General features: G+C 32.8%; 1 protein-coding gene across 2 annotated transcripts in view; it reads right to left on the reverse strand.

Moving 5' to 3' along the window:
• Positions 1 to 25,463, reverse strand: part of KLHL1 (kelch like family member 1) — a 340,901-nt gene that overhangs the window by 205,018 nt on the left and 110,420 nt on the right. Inside the window, exons 2-3 of one of the 2 annotated variants that reach the window (XM_054586412.1) lie at positions 19,658 to 19,840; positions 6,724 to 6,860 (exon numbers count right to left, since the gene is read on the reverse strand). In XM_054586412.1, the coding sequence (XP_054442387.1) occupies positions 6,724 to 6,860; positions 19,658 to 19,840 (320 nt within the window). The remainder of the gene's footprint in view (positions 1 to 6,723; positions 6,861 to 19,657; positions 19,841 to 25,463) is intronic. The other variant, XM_054586413.1, reaches the window with a different exon arrangement.

Genomic DNA, 25,463 nt, shown 5'->3' on the forward strand with positions numbered 1-25,463 from the left:
ATTGTCTTCTAGAGCCCATCATAGGGGCATGGCTTGTTGTAGGCATGTAGTAAAACTTGAGAGGTATTCAATGCATTTACAAGACAAGGATTATTAGCCATTAATGTGCTTGAATTGTCAAGCACCATTGCTACCTGAGGCAAGTAGCATTCATCTGTGAGGAAGCATGAACCTAATTGGCAGTGATCCACTATACAGCAACTGGGGAGTCATTTAAGCTACTCTAACTATGCTGAAGACAGGATAGTCATAAGCCATTCCAAAGAAGTCCATTGTAACACATATATTGGTTTGGAAGAAGTTCACCTGTTTTTTGTCCATAAGATGGCTCTAGTAGAGCTTAGTTTGTCTTCAACTTCATTTGAAACAATTTTTCTAGATTGTATTGTGACAGCTGTCATATCAGCATACATTTAAAAAAAATCAAAATTGTGAATTTTTGTGTGGCCATATTAATATTGAAGGTAGAATAAAACATGCAACATTTCCAGCATATTATGCTTTATTATTTCAACACTTGTCAGAATGACAAGTTGATTTCATTAACAAATCAACAAACAAGTGCTGGCAAGGATGTGAAGAAAAGGGAACCCTAGTGCTGTGTTGGTGAGAATGCAGACTGGTGCAGCCACTGCAGAAAACAGTATGGAATTTCCTCAAAAAAATAAAAAGAAAACTGTATTTTGGCCTGGTGATTCCATTGCTGGGAATATATCCTAACAAGCCCAAATCTCCAACTCAGAAGAACCTATGCACCCCTATGTTCATAGCAATGTTACTTACGATAGCCAAGTGTTAGAAACAGCTTAAGTGCCAATAAATAGATGGATGGATTAAAAAATTTTGATACATTTACACCATGGAACACTGTGCATCAGAAAGAAAGAAGGAATTCCTACAATTTGCAACTGCTGGTACAAGACAAATATTATATGAACTCACTTATAAGAAAAATCCAATGAACAAAATTAACTAATGAACAAAACAGAACCAGAAACAAGGAAACATGCGACAGATAGCCTCCGGAGGGGAGAGGGGGAAATAGTGGAAAGAAGGGGAAGTCAAACAGTATGTATGACTGAGCCATGGAAATGGACAATAGTGTGGGGATTGACCGTGGGAGCGGGAGGAGAGCTGGGTGGAGGGGGGCAAAGGGGGAAAAAATGGGACAACTGTAATAGAGTAAACAAGACTAAAAAAATAAAGGTAAAAGTCCAACTAAAACACATACACAAAAAATGATTTGTGCAGTGTATGGAAGAGGTGCTGTGACTGATTGAATGAGTCAAAAGTGGTTTGCGAAGTTTCATGCTGGAGATGTCTCATTGGAAGGTGCTCCATGGTTGGTAGACCAGCTGAAGTTGACAGCCAGTAAATTAAGACATTAATTGAGAACAATTATTGTTATGCCATAAGGGAGATAGCCGACATACTCAAAATATCCAAATCATTAAAGTTATTGCTGAAAATGAAAAATGTGCATTTTATTTTACAGAAAAAACTAAATGGACTTTTCAGCCAACCCCATCCAAAAGGGCATTGATTCGGTAGAGAAAATACCATTCAATTTGTGTCCTGACATTTTATTCTAGTAATAGATTCAACATCTTAATATTATCCTTTGTCAAGTTACTTTATCTCACTGAGTGGGGCTGACTAATGAACTCCAGGGTATCTTAAGCACTGAAAAGATAACTTTCTGTTCCTCATATTATTTCAAATAAGACCAGCAAAATTCTGCTCCATCTCATGACAGTTTTGTCAATGCTCACAAAATATTTTTCAAGAAAAATGTTTATCTGTAAAATTTATGATGTTCATGATGGAATTCTAAAGCTCTATACATCTATAATTCTAAGTAATTTGAAAATCAAATGATGAGAAAATGTAAACATATTTTTTCTTTTCCCCTCTGCTTCTGAGATGCTCTATAACAGCATGGACTTCGTTATTCCAAGCATAGGCCTTACCACCTAAAACAACTAATATCCAGGTATTTTTCTCTAGCTAAATAAAATTACAGAACAGAAGCTCTGTAACATGTAGGAAAGTGTTTAAAAAGCTCTTAAGTTCATTTAAAACTATACAACTGAGAATGCCATCCAATGGATAGTGATATATAGATCTTATTGCTTTGAAAAACAAAAGTGATGAGATTTCTTTCACTGTGTTTTGCTCTAATAATTCTATATGTTATCAAGTTGTTTAAAGGCCTATGTCATTCTAATCTGTATTCTCCAACTTAACTTATATTTTATATTCTTGTTACTGGTGTGACCCTCCTTACGCAATAAGTGATCAAACATTTTTAACTGAATTATGAATTGATCTTGAAAGACTGGTGTACAATCTATAATTACATGTTTTTTGGATTACAACTAAGTATTCAAATTTTAAACGTAAGTCAATTGTTGTAAAAGGGCACTATAGCAGGTCCTCAATAACATCATTTTCAAAATAATTTTGATGAGATATCCTAGGAACTTACCTCTTGTTTTTATCAATTAGCCTATGCTACAATTGTTTTCATTATATGTCCTTCCACTTATAGTCACAGAACCTACCAACAACTTTAAGTGAGGACTTACACTATTTTATAACAAATCCTATTGTTTAAATGGGCCTTTGCTCTATATGAATGGCTCTTGTCACACTCAGATTTCTTAGTAAAAAACTATGAAAAAATAAATGGAAAGTTTTAAAAGAAGAAATGTTGAAGTTACTTAACCATCTCATTAAAAATTTAGAAAAAAAATAATTTTTCTTTCATCAGTGTGATAGTTCCTCTCCTTTACATCCCTGACCTACTACATTGTTTAAAAAATATTGACCTTATATGGTGCCTTTTTTTAAGGAAAGTATCTAATTTTATACTGCAATAATTAGTCATTATTTTAATGTTGCATATTTAACTTTCATACTTTCAAGAATGTTTTCTTTAATTTTGTCAACACATTGACCTTATCGGTTTTCTTTATCTACATATTTCTAGTGTTAACATTTTTATTTCTCTAACTTGTTTCTTTACAAAATAGTCCATGCCCGTTTACCTATTACTGCTACCTCATTCATTCCTTGATACTCAGGTCACTCTTCCCAGGAACCAGAAGAAAAACCTCCAAATATTTTGTTTCAGTTCTTATTGAAAATCTACCAGGCCCCTGATCCCCTTTTCTCTCACTCTAATTTGCTGGGGTAGGAGAAAAGTGGAATAATTATGAAAGGTGTCTCCCATATCTCACTATATATAACTTCTTACTAAATGAAATTATTTAAAAGATTATTCATTTCTCTTCAAATCAAAGGTTATTAAACTTTATAAATATGGAAGCTTATGTCAGTCAAAAATTCATTCTAATCTGCTTCACCCATTTTTTAATTTTTATTACTTTCTAAGTTAATGAAATAAATTAGTTACACATGATTTTTCAAAATTTACACACTTTCCAGATCTCACAGGAATTTCTCCTTTGAAATAATTTTGAAGCACTTTTATTCACCTCTATTGAACTATATTTACAGCTAATAGTTAACTCTGAATTCTTGACATAGTCGATCCTCCTTAGTTTTTTGAAAACCTCTCAAACCCCAGAACTTAAGAAAATATTCCCAAAAGGCTGACACTTTAGTATCTTACTGCTCATTCATTTTTACCCTTTTCTGTGATGCATTTATTTTCAGTCTTCTGCAAAATGCCTCAGAGATCAGCTAGTAAGCTAGCTAAGCAGGCACATTTACCTATTCTTCCCTTTCTATTCTTCTTCTCACCAGATCTCTTCTATTTTTGTAGTTGATTATATTGCACATTGCAAAAGATAGGCACACGTTTTATGTTAGGCCTACAAATCCCCCAATATTAGCTTGTAAGTTATTTCCTCACCTAGAGCATTTCTGTAAACTAACAATTGGAAATTTAGCAACTGCCAGGAAGATAGAAGTATCAGAGCAAAGGCCAACGTGACACTGGCAACTGAAAGGCAGGTTTGTATCCCGTCTGCCCCGTAAAAAGCAGAGCCAAATCTAGGTCATTACATTCAGCAGGGAGTTTGAAACACCTTCCAACTTTGTGCTACTGGATGATGAGTGTCTTTTGACCTAGTTTTGCACAGGAGCCATGCAAGGCTGCCAGGCTATGGAGGCTCTGAGTGTTGAATCTATGCCTTTCTGTTGCTAGAAGGATTCCTAATGTAAGATCCAGGATTTGTTTCTTTCCAAGAAACAGTAACATGGCTGTGTTTGCTATCTCTTGACTGTGAGGCCACAATCTTTTACTACTGTTTCAGGTTGTATGCAAATTGAGGCAAAATAGTCTTCATGCCCCATCAATTTGACTGAAATTTAGACACACTTCTTCCTGACGCTAGGACTTTGATCTCTTTTTCCTTAGAGGATTTACTTAAGAAAACTTGTAATTGAACTTCTTTCTCTCTTCCTTTGAGATGTGAATCATTTTAAAAAGCAATTGCCAGTTTTACAATCCAGAAATGTTTTTCTCAAGGACCTGGAAGCCATCCCTTTGAAATGCCAACATCAAGGGAGAGAGCACCCAGTCTGTCAGCTTTGTGAAAGGCTCCAAGCATAATTTGAGTGGGCACCTTGTTTCAAGTTGTAAAACAACATTCTGTCACAAAAAGGAGAAAGGTTACTTTTCTTTTAGGTACAGCCAATTAGCAACCACAGATGGCCTGTGTTCTCTCCCACCTGAGCACTTTCAAATCTTCTCCTATACCCTTTGTTTCAGCAGAATTATGATTTTTTATTTTTCAATTAAATTTATTGGGGTGACATTGGTTAATAAAATTATATAGGTTTCAATTGAACAATTCTATGATACATTGTCTGTATATAGCGTTTTATGTTTGCCACCGAAAGTCAAATATTCTGTCACCATGTATTCGACCCTCTTTACCCTTGATTACCCCCACACCCCTTCTTTCTGGTAACTACCAAACTATTGTCAGTGTTTATGAGTTTTTGTTTGTTTATTTCTCTTGTTTGTTCATATATTTTCATTTTTACATCCCACATATGAATGAAATCGTATTGTTCATAACCTTTTCTGTCTGACTGACTTCTTTTAGCATAAAAAGTAAACACTGAGTTCTGGTCTCTCCCCCTGATTGCAACAGCCTTCAATAAAGACCTGCTTACTATTTAACTTTGTCCAGAGTAATATTTGTCTTGACAAAATATAAATTTAAAATTTCTGAGGCTGGAAAATGTCTAGGTCTTTTCTTCACAGTGATGCCTTGACTTCAGCACCGAAAGCATGTGCATTTATTTCTCTTTTCATAGAAGCTTCATTTACTATTATATTGGTATTAGACAGCTCCTCTCTATGATAAGCCAAACTCTCAAAGGAGATAGATTCCCACTAGTTCCAAGTTCTTTTGCTTTTAGGGGCTGATCTTCAAACACCACCTCTTGTTTCCCTGTGAGTAAAAGTACTGACAAATGCACCTCCTTAAACTAGGGTCCTGACGCTTTGATAATCAGGCCCCAGTCTACCTTTCCTTTTTCATTTAATGATCAAGAGTTCAGGCAAAATGACCCACATTTCATTCTAAAAAATATTCATTCATACTATCTTCCTTCACCACTATCACAAGATTTTATCGTAATGTCTCCTTTTATATCATGAGCCTTGAAAAGCAACTAAAATGTTTCAAATGAATGTGAATCCTGGTGATGCTCTGAACAGAAGGTGTTGTCTTCTAACGCTCTCTTAACATTCCACATTATATTTATTTATTTTCTCATCTCTTTTCTGCTCTTTTATCATGAGCTTCTGAAGGACAAAGGCAAGTCTTACTCATTGGTTTATTTTCCAGAGACAGAGCTAATACTTGCACATTAAACAACATTCAACAAATGTTTGCAAACTTAGCAAAATTATTTGAATTCACTAAATATAATAAGGCGCAAAGGACAATAGAAAGTGTCAATGTAGAGGATCAGAAAAAAATTGCTTTAAAATCTAGTCATTTTCACAATTCTAAGTATTTTCACATCCATTTCAACTAAGTTTATAGAGTTCATGTTAAAAAGGAAAAAGGACTCATGGACGTGGACTACAGTGTGGGGAGTACAGGGGGGAGGGGGTATAAGGGGAATAAATGGTAATGGGAAAAAATACAATAAAAAATTCACTGAAAATAAATAAATGTCCTGTGAAGATTTTTAACATTAAAATAACACATTACAAAAAAAAGTTATTTGAACTCTTCTATTCTAAACTGAAAGAAAATCTGAATCAATTTCCTTTTCTAATGTTCCAAATATGGACAAAAACAAATTCTTATTTGATAATTAATATCCTCTCTGCTCCTCTTCCAAACCCATCTATCCACTATTCACTTTTATAAGCCAGTTTAAATTCTGGCTTATAAAAGTAGAAGGAATATGGTATATGTGTATATATATGCATATTTATAATCTCAGTGACAAAAGTAAATAATAGTCTGACTTTTCTCTATTAGTCTTCCAAATGGAAAAAATGAAAGATACAGGGGGCAAGGGAAAGAGGTGGGGGGGAGGCAGAGACAAATGTATTTAAAAAGTAAATAAATTTAAAAAATGAAAAAAAAAATAAAGATATAAAAAAAGAAAAGAAAAAGAAAAAATGAAAGATACAAGCTCTATTTTTCTTTAAGCTTCAAATCCTGCACTCAAATTATAAAATTTACAAGACATCAGTGTGAAGCTATAAATGTTTTACTGTACCTGTATATGCAAACTGAACAAGATCCCAGAGGGCATTGGGGTCTATGCCTTCCATCTTGATTTCCTCTTGCTTGGCTTCACAAACATCACTTGTAAACATGGCAGCAAAATAGTCTGAGACTGAACTCAGAACAAGCCTGAAAGAGCCAAAGGATCCAATTTAGGCCATGAATATAAAGCATCAAAACATTAAGTGTCAATAACAACGAAGTGCAGAACAATCTATCTATCTATTCATCTTCCTGCCATCCATGTGTCTATCATCTATCTATTAATCTATATTACCTTGTGGATTGTACTTTTAAAAACTGATTTAGGAAATTCTGCTTGGAACTTTGATTAGAGAGCATTCTCTTACATTATTTTTCTATCATTCTAACTATATTTTTCCTTTCACATTTAGTTCTTACATCTATTTAGGTAAGAAGTCAATTTTATTTCTCTCTATATAGTCCCCCACTTTTCACCACAATATCTATTAAATAATTTGATTGGCCCAGTAATTTAATGCTGCCACCTATAGCATGAATTTGATTACTAAATGTGTACTAATCTGTCTCTGAGAAGTCTATTTCCTTTTTTTTGCTTATTCACTGGTTTTTATGCCAACAAAATGTTTTTATATGTATGATATATATATATATATACACATATATAAATTGTATTTTCTTATATTTCCTTATCTGACTCTTCAGTCAAGATTATAAAACTTCATCAAATGAGCTGGTGGTTTCAAATTTTAAAATTTTTTATAGCAACTTAGAAAACAATTAATTTTTCTTTTAAAATGGTCTGGAACTTACCTGGAAAAACATATTGACTTGGCTATTTTGAGAAAAGGTGACAGATCGATCCTGTTCCTTTTTTTTTTAAAGCTATTATTTATTTATTTATTTATTTTTAGAGAGAAGAAGAGGAAGGGAGAAAAAGAGGGAGAGAAACATTGAAATGTGAAAGAAACATCGATCATCAATTGGTTGCCTCTGGCATGCACCCCAACAGGAGTGCCCTGACTGGGAATTGTACCAGCAATATTTTGCTTTGTGGCACAGCACTCAACCAACTGAGCCACACTAGTCAGGGTTCAGTCCTGTTTTAATTATTAAATAAAACATAAGAAATTATTTATGTGCTTTATTTTTGATTCATCAATAAATGGAGTTTACATTTTTCAAGAATATACCCATTTTATCCAGGTTCTGAACTTTATTAATATATGTATTGTTGATTAAATTATTTTTGGGTTGCCTTGGCCTATGGTGGCTCAATTGGTTGGACCATCGCCCCCTACACCAAAAATTTCTGGGTTTGATCCCTGGTCAGAGCATATACCTGGGTTTGGGACGGTATCAAAAACAACTGATTGATGTTTCTGTCTCACATTGATGTTTGTTCCTCTCTCTCTCTCTCTCCCCCCCCTCCTCTCTCTCTAAAACCAATAAACATATCCTTGAGTAAGGATTTAAAACTATTAAAAGATTATGTGTGGTGTTAGTTCTATATTGCCCCAAATATATTTCATTTTTTTATTTGTTCTTTTGTGTTAGTCTTGATATTGTCTTTTGTTTCAGTCATTAACATTTTAAATACAACCTTTCTTGTGTGAATGTGTGTATGTTTCTCTTGAGTAGAGGCCAGGTTTTTATCTCTTCAGTAAGGCAGATATTAAGTGTTTTAGGCATTGAGAATTATACATACAGTCTACGTCACATATATTCTTTAAATTTTTTAATTGATTAAAAAGGCAAAAATAAATTTTAGCTTACAATCCACACAAAACAAGAGGCATACCAGATTTTGCCCCTGTATAAAACTGCTGACTCTAGGGATTGCAATATTTATTTTCAACTAATAATTTCTATCATTAAATATAATACTTTTTAAGAATGTTGTAAGAACTGCACAGTATTTTAATTCTGCTTACCCCTATACTCAATCAAGAATGTTTTTAAAGAGGACTATGTATGTGAAAGGAAAAATTTTTTTATTTTTCAGCTTTTTGGTGTTCTCTATTCATTTTTGAAGAAGTAGATTTCAATTGGGTAACAGCCAAAGATATTTATTCATTATTTCTTGTAATTTAGATCTGATGACAAAATATTTTGCCAACCTTCATTTAACTGAAAATGTCCTTAAGTTACATCTAACATTATCTTATAAAAGTTATTTCTACTTGATATAAAATTTTTAATTGAGAGATTTCTTTCCCTTTGGGACTAGAAAAATAATATTCAATTATGCTCTAGACTTGATTGTTACCAATAGAAAATCAGCTTTCCTTCATATAATTATTGTCCTGATTAACTATGTTTTTATCTCTAATTATTTTTTTATTTTTTTCTCTTTATCTTAGAATTTTAGTGGTTTAGTTTTGATATTTCTAGATGTGGTTATGTAGTAGTATTTACTCTGCTTATAATTTTTTGAGCTGTCTGGAGCGTGGATGCATCTTTTTGCTATAATTTAGAAAATTATCTACACATAATTTCTAATTTTTTTTACTCAATTCACTCTAATTCTTTTGAGAGCCCTAATTGAATACGTTTCAGTAATTGACAGTGTCTCAAAGGTTGTTGAGTCTCAACTCATTTTTCTCTTAAGCTTTCTTTTATTCTGTGTTTTACTGTAGATTATTTTTAGTGACTTGAATCTTCCAAATATCTTTTGATAATTTTATTTCCTTTTTCATTATATTTACCTTTTCCTATAAATATTTTAAAGTATTTTTCACAGTTTTTTAATGCCGTTTGCTGATAAGTTTAACTACTAGATGATGTGTAGGTTAGTTTGCATGACTGATTTTATTCTCAACAATGGATTATATTCTTCCACTTTTCCTCATACATTGTAAATTTCACTTGTATAACAGACATTGTGCCAAAAAAATGTTGAGGTGACGAAGAGAGTATCATTCTAGTTTTTAGTTGTTTTTTAACAGCTTTTAATAACTTTAAAGAAATGAAGTATACTCATTTTATTTTTTTGATGATTTTTTTTTGTTTTAATAGGATTGAAGATTTTTCATGTACTTAAAAATCCTGTGGAAATATAAATTTAAAAATCATTGAGTAAAACACTTAACAATATTTAATGATTCTAAAGAAATAGAAAACTATAAAAAAAAGTGCACTGTATTTAAGAGGTTTTCCCCTTTATACTTTCCTCTACCTTCCCCCACACCAACCCCGCAAGCAGTCACCACACTGGTGTCCACGTCCATGAGATTTTTCTCTTGTCTTTTTATTGTACTCAATCCCTCCACCACAATTCAGCCCCACAACTCTTCCTCCCCCAACACCTGTTAGGCTTCTCTCTATGAGTCTGTCTCTATTTTTCTTTTTAGTTCATTTTGTTCATCAGATTCCATGTATGAGTGAAATCATATAAAATCCTATTTGTCTTTCTCTGACTAACTTATTCCACTCAGCATAATGCTTTTCAAGTCCATCCATGCTGATAGGAAAGATAAGAGTCCCTTCCTTTTATGGCCGAGGAGTATTCCATTGTGTAAATGCACTATCATCAATATATCAACAAACAAAGAGTGCTGGTGAAGCTGTGGAGAAAAGGGAGCCTTCTGCTCTGTTGATGGGAATGGGAATGAAGATTGGTGCAGCCACTGTGAAAAACATCATAGAGTTACTTCAAAAAATAAAAAATGGAACTGCTTTATGATCTAGGAATTCCACTTGTGGGAATATATTTAAAGAAACCTGAAACACTAATTTAGAAGAATATATGCACCCTTATGTTCATTGCAACATTATTTATAATAGCCAAGATTTGGAAGCAGCCCAATGCCCATAGCAGATGAATAGGTAAGCAGACGATGTGTTGTGGAATTGTGCACCTGAAACCTGTATACTTTTGTTAACCAGTGTCACTCCAATAAATTCAATAACAAGGAAGAAAAAGAGGTTTGATTTAAAAATTCTGAAACTTCTTTCTGCTTAGAGTAGATTAGAAGAAATTAGTACATTCTTGAGACTCCCCAGAAAAAGTTTACTCACTGATGGAAAACAGTTACAAAAATAGAAAAGAAGAATTAAAAAAACCAAACAAACTATGATGTCTTAATATTAAAAAACATAAATAATTGTTTTTGAGTATGTGTTTAATAGGAGGATGTCCATGTGTGTATACAGTCAGGTCTCCTTGGATCAAGAAAAGACAGCAGGGTTGGAACAGGAAAAGCACCAGGTGTACCTCAAACACCTTTTATTCCAGAAAGCAATAAAATGTTAAAAAAGTGATGGGCACATGTCGATAGAACTAAATGTGGTAATTACATCTGTAAACTAAACAGTAGTAAACTCCAGATGTACTTCCTAAGAAACATGTAAGAAAAAGGAGAGGAAGAAAGGTCAATACAGGGCATTGCTATTTAAAAGTTCTTATGCTGTCAAATCAGGTAAAACATTTTTTAATTAATTATTTTGCAATTTTACCTGCTATATATTTATTTCTATATAAGTGAAGGGCATTGTGAAAGTTCACCTCCACACATATAAATATAGCTTTTTTATATTTTTTCTAAATATAGTTTATGCATGTAAGAAGTATTTTATGAGATCTGTGATTTTATGTATTAACTCAGTGTGGTAACAAGTTAGAACTATTTGGAGTTATCAGTTTGAGATACATTTATTTGAACAATTAGTAACTAAGCATGTTAACACTATATTTAAAAAAAACAAAATAATTAAGACATAGTTTCTTCAAATTACATACATTAAAAATAAATTATAAAAAAAGATATATTACATACCAGTTAGATAAATTAGTATCAAATGACCAGTTTTATCAAAAGAACTCAATATAAATTTGTATGATATGAAAATAAACTATAATAATCCAGAGGGATATATCGGATCCTGCACCAATAACACCCTTTTTCTTATCTTTTATTACAATCTTTTGTAAAAATCTTTTATTACAAAATCATAAGCACTCAATTCTGTAACATAACAATATCATACTCAAGCATACCATGTGACTTTTAGATGAAATGTTCAAATTAAAACTATACATTATTATACCTGTATTATTAACCTACCAACCACACTCAAGCAGGCATTACTTCTGCTGGACACTATATCTTTCCTAGAATATAAGGGGTATATTGAGATAAAGTCAATTATTTTAATCCTATTCATATTAAGGCTTGATCTACAACAGGGCCACATCCATATAGAGAAAAATATTATGAGACCTAAATAATTCAATCTTAAATAATTACATAAAGTCTTCTCCATAAACTATAACATACAAAATACCGCTAACTCAGAGAAGTGCAAAAAACTTTATAATGCATTTAGATTTAGTGAATATAAAATTTGCATTAAATTTTAGAAGCGGATGTAATGAATAACGGAAAGTAATATCTTTAAATGTGCATATGTAGCTTCTATTAATGCAAAGGAAGCAGGAGCCAAACATGCATATATAAATGGATAAATGCAGCCATTCTGGAAAATCTCTTATTGGGGTCACCACAAATGTGTTTCCTTAGAAATCTATTAAACTTTTCTAAGTCCACTCCAGTTTGTTTTGGTGTTTGACATTGTTGGCCTTCCACTCCGTCATTAAATCTCCATTTTAGCTGAGGCAGAACAGACTTTCTCATCTCAGCTTTCTTCTGATTCACTGACCTCCTACTCTAACTTCTTGACCCTTTCGTTGCTCCAGCTTTTGAGTCAGGCATCTTAAGTATTTGCCTTGACACTTGCTGTTTCAGAATCATTCTTGAGCATGGCCTTAGTTATTACTGTTCATGGTACTTTTAAATCTGGCCTTCTCTCTGGAATGTCTATAGAAACTTCTGAACAGCTATCCCAGAATTTCAGTATACCCTAAATTAAATCGAAGTCTTCCATGTGATTTTTCCCCCCATTTTTACTTCTATGTTTCTAATTGGTGCACCACCAATATGCTGAACTTTCAGAGTAGATACTATAAAATAACATTCTATTTCTCCTTCTCCTTCATTACCTATGTCTAATTAGCCACAAAATTCATCTTTCCTTTTGAGCTGGACTTTGTGGTTGCCCTGCCCAGGCCCCTTTTAAGAGACACACCGATATGCTCAGCACCAGCGACGCTCCCAGCTACCCCTTCCCTGGAATCTCGAATGGCCCAGAGGATCTGCCGCTAGGAGTGTTTGTGCTCCTGCTCCCCTACCTCCTTCCTCAGCCTCCCCTCTCCCACTCGTCACCGGCTAGAGAGCCCAAAGGTGTTGATGAATAGAACCCAGACGTAACATACTGTCCCTTTATCTCGGTCATGACTGACTAACTCTGCAGCAAGTCCTGCTCCAGAGCTTCTCAGGAGTTAAAGATGATGCCAGGCTGCTGTTGGGACCACATCCCTGATCTGCTCCTCCCTCGATCCTGCCCTGCTTCCTTTCTGAGGACCCTCCTTAAATAAACCTTGCACACTTGAATTCTGGTCTCTGGGTCTGCTTCCAGGAAATTTGACCTATGACGCTGATCTTCAAAATATTTCTCAGTTAACCTCTTTCTTGATACTTACACAGTCCTCATTTCATACCTATATTAACTTTAACTGCTTCCTAGAACATAAACTAGTTTTTGCAGTGTTCATCTTTTGTGCATTTTCTAATGCTGGACCATTTTTCAGAGCTATCTTTGTAAATTATGATAGACAGTGTATTGTAGTTGTTAATGCATTACTTCTGTGGCCAGACTGCCTGCAATAGAAAATAGATTTGAATTCTGTTTTCACCACTTATTAATTAAATAGTGAATGTCTTAATATCCTCATTTCCTAGTGTTCAATTTTCTTGGGAAAAAAAAGAAAATAGGGATTTCCTTCACTGTCATCTTAAAATGGGATAGTATAAGAAAACTTGACATATTTAACACAGTCAATGTTAACTAACATTATTATTATTATCATTATTGACTTAATTATGTCACCCTCTTCTTCAACACATGACTTTCTGATTATACACATCATTTCAAATACAAACTTCTGCACTGGTTTTCAAGGTCCATCATAATCACTTTTGCCCTACTTTTATGGCTTAATTTTGCAGCATCTACTTACACTAAGCCAATGCCTCATAGTTTTCATAAATGCAAATTATTTACTTTTCCTATTTCCACATTATTTTCACTATACAATAGCATACCTGTTCTTTTCCTGACTGACCTCAAACATAGTTTCTCTGAAAATCTTACATAATACTCCATCATATGTTATTCATTTCCTTGTTTGATTATCTATTGCCCTTGGGATCAAAACCATATATTTCAGTTGAGGTTATTTGCAACTATAATAATTTCCTTAGTTGTTCTACTAGCTATTCTTTCTCTGTCAAGATTATGAAAAACTTCCTGAGGAAAGGTACCATGTTCTATATCCTTTTGTATCACCAACAGACTACAGGTCAATGCTATAATATGTTCGACAAATATTTCTTTTAATACATGCAAATAAAGATGCTTTATGTACTGCTGAATATCAGCTGTAGGCATAACTAGGACATTAAAATAATAGGTGAATTGTTCTATTCCCTCCATTGTTATTGAGATATTGACATGTAACCATCTTTTGATTGGAGAATTTGACCTAATTACCTTTAGAGTAATTATTGATAGGTTAGGAGTTATACTGCCATATTACTGTTTTCTGGTTGTTCTTCAGTTCCCTTGTTTTTTTCTTTTTCCTTTGCTGTCTTTCTTTGTAAATCAATGAGTTTCTGTAATATTATACTTTGATTCTCTTCATGTTTCATGATACTATAGGTAGACTTACATAAAACATCCTATAAATATGTCTGTTTTAAGTTGATAACTACTTAACTTCAATCATATAATATATAATAAATTCTACCTTTTTATTCCCCTCCCTATATTTTATATTTTGATGTCACAATGCATGTTTTTTATCCCATGTGTCCATTGACTAATTATTATGGCTGTAGTTGTTTTTAACACTTTTGTCCTGTAACCTCTATACTAGAATTAAGTGATTAACACATCATCACATTACAGTATTAGATTATCCTGAATTTGTCTATATATTTGGCTTTACATGTTTTCATTTTACTAATCAGACTCTTTTCACTTCCACTTGAAGAACACCTATTAGCACTTCTTGTAAGACATGCCTAACAGTGCCGTACTCTCTCAGCTCATGATCCTTGTGGCCTTGTGATGATGTCTGACGTTTAAGGGAGCAGGTGTCTGTTCCATTCTTAGGACTGGCTTGGGCAGGGAAAGCCCTTCACCAGTCAGCACATCTAGAGACTGTGGAAAGGCCAGTTGCGGGTGTGTGAAGGCAGGCTTCTTGCTGGTCTTTGGACAGGCAATTCTGGTGTCTGGTCAGCAGGTGGCAGGCCTGGTGCTTGGAAACACAGGGACAAGCTGAGTGCCTGAGTCTGCACACTATAGGCCCGGAGCCTGGAGTTACTGGGGTGGACCTGGGACTTGAGTCTGAGGTGACTGGGCTGGGATCTGGGCCTGTGTGTGAAAATACAGGTTCTGGGTCAGCAAAAGCCAAATAAACACCACTGGATTGGGCCTGGCATCTGGGTTCACAGGGCCTAGTTTGGTCCTAGAGTGGTCTGGGAACCTGGTTTCATGGGAACCTGACTGGAGGCTGGAACCTGGAGTCCCTGTGTGGCTGGCTTGGTGCCAGGGGCAGCCTGGACCTTGGATTCTCTGGAAACAGCCTGTAACCTGAGAGCTTGGGGCCCCGCCTGAAGGTTTGTTCTGCTGGGGAAGATACACGGTACTGGGAAAAGCAGCGAGCCTGCACTTGTAGGGACCAGCCAGTAGTCTAGGTCTACAGGGGCCAGCCTGGCACTGAGTGGACGGGGAAGCCTGGGGACGCAGGAGCTGGCCTGGTGCTGGGGCGGATCAAAAGCCAGGGTCTCTGGCGGTTGGCTGGTTGAGCCTAGTCAGGTGCCTGAGTTTGTGGGAGGTTGTCTGCCCTCAGGGTTTCAGAGGTCCTACTGGGAACACGGGGCCACAGGGGCCTCTGTGGGTCACGAACAGGCCAGTCCTTGGCTGTGCCGGGAGCCTGGGGCCACGGGCGCTGCCTGAGCTGTGGGAACTGCCTGGACCAATGAGGCCTATTTTTTTGTTTGTTTTTTGTTTTTTGTTTTTGTTTTTGAAGATATTTCAGAACTGTTCTAAACTATCCAACTGATTGAGATACCTAGGTGAATGTCACATTTAATAACATGGAAGAAATGTGTTATTCTTCTATCATCAAAGACTATCTTTATAAGTAAGCTTTTCTTCAGTACAGAGAAACAGTACCACTTTCCTACCCCTCAGTATTAATATCTAACTTACTAACAGTAATTCTTTTTACCGTCTTTAATGTATTAAGTGTTTCTAAATATATCATTTCAATTGCCACTTTTAACCTCAATTATTTTCACTACTAGGGCTCAGTACAGAACATTAAACAATATGTATATATTCTTGATATAACAAAATTTATTATTGAACATTGACAAAAGTGAAGACAGAATATGATCATTTCATTTTTCATTTAAGTTTTCATTTGATCAGGAATTACTGCATGCTCATTCTAAAAAGTTCAAAAAATATAAGTGCTAGTCCCTCACTTACCCTGCCTAATGAGCCCTACTTCTCAAGATTAAGCTTTGTTAACTGTATATTTTATATCCTTATACACTATTTCTATGCCCATAAAGTTATAAATGCAATTATTCCAATTCAGAGGATATTAGTTATTTATGATTTTCTCACTTATTTCTGTCTAATGCACTTACTCTTAATAATGGCTAAAAGGGGAAAAACTTTTACAAGCTGAATCATATTTCATTATGCTCATATATCAGTACATTATAGCAGAGTAAGCCCTAAAAAATCCTTTAATTTCCTTACCATTAAAAATTTGGCAGTCCAATTTTTAATATTGATCTTGCCAGTCTAATTTTCAGCATGTGATATGCCTGATTACAGGCAGCTTGCCTATCAAAAACAATCCTCTAGATTTAGTATTTATGAATTTACATTCAAATGTTTTTGTTAACTTGCTGCTAATAAATTATTCTGGGCCATTTATGAGAAGTCCATATTTATGTTAAAATTTCTCTGATGATTAAAGCACAGATAAATTCAGAATTTTGGTTATTTTTCATACTGAGAATATATTAATGTTTCATTTTATCATTATTAGCCCTTCAGACCTACTTAAAAATATGGCTAATAATAACATCTGTGTAGACATGTTTTTTCATAAATATGTTGATAAGTGTAGTCTATATCAGGTTAAAGGTATATATACAATATAGCTAAGCATACGAAGTGTTTTATGAAGAGCCCTTTATTTGTAATAACATATTAAATATAAATGTATTTGAAAGTTTTAAATTATGAGATAATTTATGTAAAATTAAATATACATGATCCTTATGGATGACTACTTTGCGAGTGTTAATGACATTATTTTGCAATACTTTTCCTAAAAGAACAGTAGATATTACTGCAAAAAATTATTTTTTTCTTATTCAAAATTATTATTGTAGTCCAAAATTTTTCAGTGTTTATGATTGCAAATTATATTTTCCCTGAAGATATTACTTAGGTGTGCTGATTAAAATATAACAAAATAACTTAAGAATCCATCCATTTATTACTATTGCTAAAATGATTATTTGTTTAAAGCAAATAGCTAATATGCATTAATTACAATCAGTTGATTGTGCAAAAGTATAAATAAGGAGGTGCAATGTACCTGTGATTACTGGTTTTCCATAAACATCAGGTGTTCCATAAATATTTTTATCAGGTTTTTATCAGGTGTTCCATAAATATTTCCCACATATTTGGTAATACATGTATGTTTAACTTAGAATCATAGGTATGTAAATTACTTTTAAAATGGTGCTACAGTTTTAAACCATGTAAGAAAATCTAAATCCTTATTTGAATTAATTTAGCAGATAAGCTTAGGTTAAAATTTTTTTTATCCCAGTTAAAGAAAATGTAGATAATTACAATAACACATTTAATTTAGTATCTGCTAAATATATAAAATATTTAAATGTTGAGAATGATATGTATAAAAGTAATAAATTGTTGAGACATCTTAATCTAAATCAAAAAGCAATAATACTTTTTTGTAACCTGAATTACTATGAAACAATTTGCATAACTGAACAAATTATTTAGAAAATAGAGGCCTGAGCAGTGTGGTTCAGTTGGTTGGGCCTTATCCCACCAAGTGAAAGGTCACAGGTTAGATTCCTGGTCAAGAGCACACGCCTGGGTTGCAGGTTCTATCCCCAGTGGGGGCACATACAAGAAGCAACTAATTAGTGTTTCTCTCTCACATTGATGTTTCTCTCTTTCTTTCTTACCCCTTCCCCTCTCTCCAAAAATGAATAAATAAAATCTTAAAAAAAAACTATTATCAATCTCGATAAAAGGAGTAATAAAGGAAACAATGTAGAATATAACTGATATGGAAGAATTGCTCAAAATATTGATTAAAAATTCTTCAAAGAAGAAATATTATATTACTACCATTAAAAGGCTATAAAATAAGATAAAATGAATTGTATGAAAATTTTAAATCTTTTAAAAAATATAAATGAACATTTGAGGTGTTAATATGCTTTTGATTGAGTTCCTCTATGTTCTTAAATATCTATAATCATTTAACTTATAAGTTAAATAAAATAAATTAAGTGACATTCGAATTAAAAAATATATTTTGTAACAGAATTTTATCTAAATGCTAGTTAAGTGGTGGCAACTTAAATATCTCAATAATAATAACTATTAATGCAATTTCATAAAAATCTTTGAAAAAATAAGAATACTATATTATTAGAATTAGTGTCATAGTTTGCTGGAAAATTGAAACTTACATGATCTAAATTAGTTATTTAATGTCAGTTTTTCCTTCCTATGTATGTTTACTGTATTAATTCAAATTTAGTGTCCACATTTTAATATTGTTATGGTAGAAATAGAGCCTTCTGTTTCTGGAATCTCTTTTATAATCCATGCGTCTATATGTTTATATTATCTAGATAATACAATTTAACTTAAAAGTTATAGGGAAGAAGAGTACATTGAAAATTTATATGTGGATGATTTACCCTTCTTATAATTTATTAATATTAATAATATTAAATACCATATATCAAATTAATCTAAGGATGTTTGCCCATATATTTATCTACTTAAAATAATAACAAAACTAAATTAAGATTCTTTTTTTCACTTAAAATTTCAAAAAAGAAAAACTGAGTAAAAAACCAAAATCAGATTTAGTGAATTTTCATAAATAAACTGATAGCAAGTCAATATGGTACACACTAATCAGTTGTATAATTCATAAAACTTGAAATTGTCAATTATATAAAAAAGTGTAACTGTATTAGCTTTGAGGGTGAGGGCAGGGGATGTTAGCAAATGGGGAAAATAGAGACTTCTATGATAGTGTAAACAACAAAAATACAGTATAAATAATATCAGTGTCTCAAAGTTAATTAATTTTTAATAAATGTAAAAAAAGATGTTAATATGAAATATTTCTAATGTTCTAGTTGAAAGAAATACTATGTACTTAAGGTACTTTGAGTTCCTCTCAATTTTGGCAGAAAGGCAACTCATTTCAGATCTTAGGTACAGACACCTAAGTTAAAACTGATTTCCCCTTAGTATAATTGTGAGTTATAAAAAACAGAGCTTGTAGTGTCAACCTTAGAGGAAGTTTTATTTTTTAACTGTTTATTTTGCTTTATTTCTTAAAAAGATTACTTACATAAATAATTAAAAGAAAAATGCCCAAGTTTTCTTAGAAATACAGATTCTTAAGTCCCTAATCATGACATTTTGCAATCTACATTACAAACTCAAACTCTTTTTAATATATGGAAATATGGATACAGGTGTCCAATAAAGTCATATTACTATACCTATGTGCAGGAATCTTTCTGTTCCCAACAATCAGGATAACATCACAGAGTTGCTGTTGTTTCAGGTAACTTTCCATTTTTCTGAAGGTTTGCTCAGCATGGTGAACAGCCTGATAGAATTCTTCAGAACTACTGGAGTCCAAATCACTTTGAGATGCCAGTGAATGGCTAGTTGCTGATAGCCTGCAAACCACACACACAAAAGAGTGGTGTTTATTAGTACCACCAATTGTCCAGAGCTACATATAGTTTCAGAAATTTACAGGGGAAATCAATGACTCTCTTCTTATGTTCATCATTATTAATATGTCACAAAAACTATTTTGGGTTAAATGATTTTCTCCAGGAAGCAATAAATTAATTATAAATTATCTATTTTTTCTGTCTTAAAAAGATTTAAAAAATAGGTTATCTGTATTTATAATAACATAAAATTAATAAACCTAAAAATGTCACAGACATAGTAAAATACAAACATGCCTATTTTAAAATTAAATTTTAAAGTATAATTTATTAGTATAATAAAGTGTTAATTTAGTCAATTTGATAATGAGGTAGATCATCTAACTACACTATTCTAAATTATGATTCTTGTTAGGTATAGCAAATGTTGCTTTACAGAAGTATGTGAATTTTATTATGAGGAATTATGAAACAAGTTTCATAAAAGATTGACAATAAGTTGTAAATTGTTGAGATTCATATCCTGTACCCAATTGACTAAACAAAAATATGCAAAATTATAAAAAATATTAGCTCAGTATTTATATTTTAATTATTTATATGTAATAAACTTCAAGATTTCAAAAATAACTCATGATACATAAGTATGGTTACTGTATCTCCTAATATTGTAGGTTGTTTCATTGTGAAGATTTTAAAATACCATACTCCCTGTCAAGGAAAAGGCTCTCAATATCCTTAAATGCATGATATACCCAGCAGAATTAATTGTGTTCTGATATAAAAAATCCTTAAAACAATTAAAAATGAAAATAAATTAGATCCATAACAATAATAATAATGAAATAACTTATCTCAAGATAGAAAGTAATATGGAGATTCTGCTTCCAATTACAATTCAATAGCTGGTAGCTGACTAAACCTCTCACCAAGAACACCAGAAAAAATGTTACATATAATATCTAAGTAATTATTTGAATTTAATAATAGCTACTAAAGCAGCCACAACATGAAGGGCCAAAATCTAATAAAAAAAGGTAGATTCATGGAAGTCAGATTAATATTCTACATTGCCTTTCTTTCCCTCTCTAGGTATTTTCTAATTATAAGCAGCATAGGCTAAGAGTCTGAGGAGCTCAGCATAATGTAGTAGCTAAGCAGAACTTTTGTCATGGGGTTTGCGGAAAATAATGGATATTGGAATTATAGGTTCTAAAGGTAGCCAGAAAGATAAATTAGAGCTCACAAAGGAAGAAAGATAGGGTAAGGCTGTCATTGTGTACTGCTTTTTCCCTAGAGGTATTTGCTGATTCCTAAGCCGGGGTAGACAAGCAGAAAATGGCTTATGGAAACTTGAGGAATTAAACAGAGCTTGGAAAATAAACATTTGAATTTAAGGACCAACAAGGATGAGAGACTGATAAATACAAAGGCTCTCACCTAGACTTTAAGGCTATTTTTAGGGGCTATGGAAATAGACAAAATAATACAGAGACTGAAACCTAGATTTGAATCAATGAATCTCTAATTGCATTGAGGTGAAAAACAGTCAATATAAACACTCTTTAGAATAAAATAACCTCATCCAGATTCTATGATTCTTTTTTACGTATACATGACCTATGGCAGTAAAGAAAGAAAAATAGCAGGCCTGTAAAGAAACAGGACCAACAGAGAATAACAGAAAATAGAAACAGTTTCCTAGGTGCTATAGATACTTCTAAATAGAAGAATCATACTTAGTTATTTAATAGATGTGAAAATAACATCAATCTTTTAATATAGAAAATAAGCTGGAGAATTTCACGGAACATGACATTATGTGAAAAAACCAAATAGAAATAAATAATAAAATATAATAGTTTAATTTGAAATTTTGAGATTTAATTATAAAAATATAATAATTAACTTCAGATGAACAAACTTTCAGATTGGATGCCAATGAAAAAAACATAGTGATCTAAAAAACAAATGAAAAATATTTAAACTAAAATACTGAAATAAAATATTTAAAATACAACATTTTAAGAAACAAAACATGGTAAGAAATGATAACATTCATATAATTATAGTCGTTAAAGCAGGGAGAAGCATGATGAGGCAAAGTGGTCTGAAACATAGTGACCCAAAGCTTTACACAATGTGTTAAAGACATCAAGACAGAAATTCAAGATTCTCTATAAAGTTTATAAATTTTATGATAAAACAAATGAAACTACACATCACTGTAAAACCAATGTAAATCTAAAAAAAATTTCCTTAGAACTTGTCCAAGAATAAAATGAGAATATGTCCCCCCACTCATTTAAAGAGGAAAATATAACATTGGTACAAACTGAAAAAGGATGTTACAAGGAAGGAAAATTAATGGCCAGTCTCTCTCCAAAATATATTTGCAAAAGCCTAAACCAAATACCAGCAATCAAAATGCAGAAATGTATATTAGAAAAGACATGTATATAAAAATGTATGAAATACAGGGTCCAGCAGAAGTAAGGTCTGCTTGAGTGTGGTTGGTAGGGTAATAATATGGATGTAATGATCTATAGATTTTTTTAACATTTCACCTAAAATGTCATATGGTGTGCTTGAGTGTGATATTGTTATGTTACAGAATTACACGCTTATAATTTTGCAATAAAAGATACTATAATAAAAAGGGGCTTTATTTGTGCCAGACCCTGTATATAGTTGATGATGCATCACAAGTAAGTTGGATACATTTCAGTCATATAAAGACACCTAATTCATTCATATAGCAAACATAATATTTAATTGAAACCTTTCCTCCTCGATATTGAGAATGAAATCCACAAGTACTGCCTTTATTCAACAATTTTCTGGAGGGCTTTGTCAGAGTAATGTAAACAAGGGAAAAATAAATGAAGCCCATTAAAGTTAGATAAGAAAAAAATATAACTGATATTATTTCCAAACGATTTTTTTTGTGCCCACAGTAATCAAAAAAATACTATAGGCAAGTTTGCAAATCTAAATCATTAAAATTATGTGCGTCCTCTGTTACCCACAATATTTGTCTACACAATATGGTTATTTTTATTGTATTTTACAACTTTTCCTCAAATATTTAGAACTAATAGAAATTTTGCTATACCATCTGTTTTCCTTTCACAAGTTTATAAACTACAACCCCAGAATATGGTCATTTCCCAGCACATGTTGTAGGAATTTAGGCTCAGGCATACACAGCAAGAGCAGCTGAGTTTTTCCACACATTAGCACATTGAACAGAAAAGTCACAAAGTGCTCTGTAGGATGCATTTTACATCTAGAATGAACATATTATTATTGCTCTCAGGGAATGAAGGAGAATTAAGTCAGAGCTATAGTTTGCCCAGTAGATTAAAACTGCCCCATTAAGAGCTGGTGTTTCTGGTCCAGTAGCAGACTACATGAATAGTAAAAATGAAGATATTAAAGGCTGTCCTGCAGAATTGCTCCACGTTGTCTTAAAGGAGATTGGGGGTAAAGGCTCCATTCAGACCCTTATGTTAATTTCTTTCAAAGCAAGTAACATACTTAGGGCGGAAATGTTTACACCTCACTAAGAATTTCATAGCCTGGCAAATGTTATCAAGAGAATAATTCAGTGTACTTTGTTTTTAAGTCACCCAATTTTCAGTGGATGCAATATTAGCACAAATAGGAAAAGAAACAGGATAATACAGTTTTAGAGCTTGGTGAGGCCATAAACATAAACTAAACAGGGTATATAATTTGACAGGATTAACAAAGTCTAAAAGCTAATTACTGTCAATAAAGTACCTTCTATAATGTAATGTAGTTACCCTAACAGATATCAACTATAATATGGTCTTGGGTCTTTTTTGAAAAATTTGAAAAAATAAATCTTAAAAAAAAAAGGAGCTAATAGGGAAAAGAAGGGGAAGGGTCAAATCAAAGGACATGTATAAAGGACCCCTGGACAAAGCCAAAGTGGGGAAGGATTGAGGGTGGGAGGTGGGGGAGGATGGGGCAGGGAACAGTGGTGGTGGGAAAATGGAGACAAGTGTATTTGAACAATTTAAAAAACAAAACAAAACTTAGAAACTGGCTTCCAAACTATTTTTTCAAAGATGCTCTCACTTCCAGGTTTTTTTCCTCAAATTTCATATTCTTTGATTTTCTCCATAGAATATCTGGAAACAAATCACTTTTGAAGGTTGGTTGATCTGTCAGAGAAATGGTTATATAGGTTTGACTTGATTTCTTCCCTATAAAAATCACTGTCGCCGTGCTTGCACATTTCCTTATAAATCATTTCCTGATTGCAGGCTTGAGTGGGATTTTTTTGTCTTTGACCTTTGACTCAGGATTTTAAAAAAGTGTCTACCTCAGAACACTTACGGTTTTTAAGCTAAGGTTTATTATTTAAAATTCCTCTCATCACATATCCAGCCTTATTAGTTCAATAATGGAGACCTTGACATTTTAAAATCTGACATTAGATTTTTTCTATTATTGTCTAATTTTTATATCTTCAACTTAAATTACCTATACAGTGCGTTTCCAATCTGAGAATCGGATGTTATAATCTGACACTGTATCTTTATGGTTATTGTGTCCCAACAAAATAAAACTTCAAGTTACAAGAAGTGCAATTTAAAACATATACTATGACCCCTTCCCATTGGAGTTGAAACTTGCTTAAGGTTCCCCTAAACTAAGATATATAAAACAATAAAATGAATAAAAACTTTTCTTGACTTTATGTACTACTCGAGCCATAGCAATTCCTCTCTATTTCCTTCTATAATCATGTGTCTTGAAAGTGTTGATGCATTTACTATCTTAATACCTGATTCTCTGAACACTTTTCAATCCATGTCAATTCTACCTCCTCAATCACCCGTCTAATAAAATTTACCTTGCCAATGGCACTAGTGTTTTTTCTTGTGACTTTATTTAGCTTTAATTTTCATTTCTAACCTTAATTGCTCAAAACTGATCAACATACATTCTTTCTGTGCTAAACAACTCAGGGCTAAACATCATTTACTTTTCCTATACCAAACAAGAGATGAAGCATACTGGTACTTTTCTATTTCTGTGCTCAGCAGTATTGAGATCAGCAAGAAGTAATATAGATCGTGCATCAGGAAATAGTTACTTCTGGAAGATTAGACTGAATTAACTTTTAGAAAGCAACAAAAACCAACAATTGCTCATCTGTTTTCACTTTAAAACACTTACCTATGTTCTGATCTAAAGCTATTACATCATAAGTTCTGCCTATTGCCAACCAGGCCTCAGCCTTCAATGCCTTCCTGGTTCAAATTACATTTCCTGTGTTATTTCTTACATGATCTGAAACTTTTTCAACTTTAATACCCTGTAGCGCAGGCTCTAATTCTAGTCAAACTAAGTAATTTCAGTTTCTGCAGTATGTCACATCTTTCTTCTAGAGATCATACACATTTTTTTTTACCTGTAAATTTTACAACATACTGACATTTTTATGGATAACTTTACTTAAACCTTCAGAGGGCAGTTTAAATATCACTTCTTTCAGAAAGACTTCTTTTAATCCTCAGAGCCTGTGGTTGGTTGTTGTTACTCTGAGATGGTTTGAATACATTGATGGGATGTAGAATATTTTAGG

Source organism: Pteronotus mesoamericanus, unplaced genomic scaffold (genome assembly GCF_021234165.1).
Source record: "Pteronotus mesoamericanus isolate MK-2021 breed Mesoamerican mustached bat unplaced genomic scaffold, CSHL_Meso_final contig_94, whole genome shotgun sequence".
In the NCBI taxonomy this organism is placed as follows: Eukaryota; Metazoa; Chordata; class Mammalia; order Chiroptera; family Mormoopidae; genus Pteronotus; species Pteronotus mesoamericanus.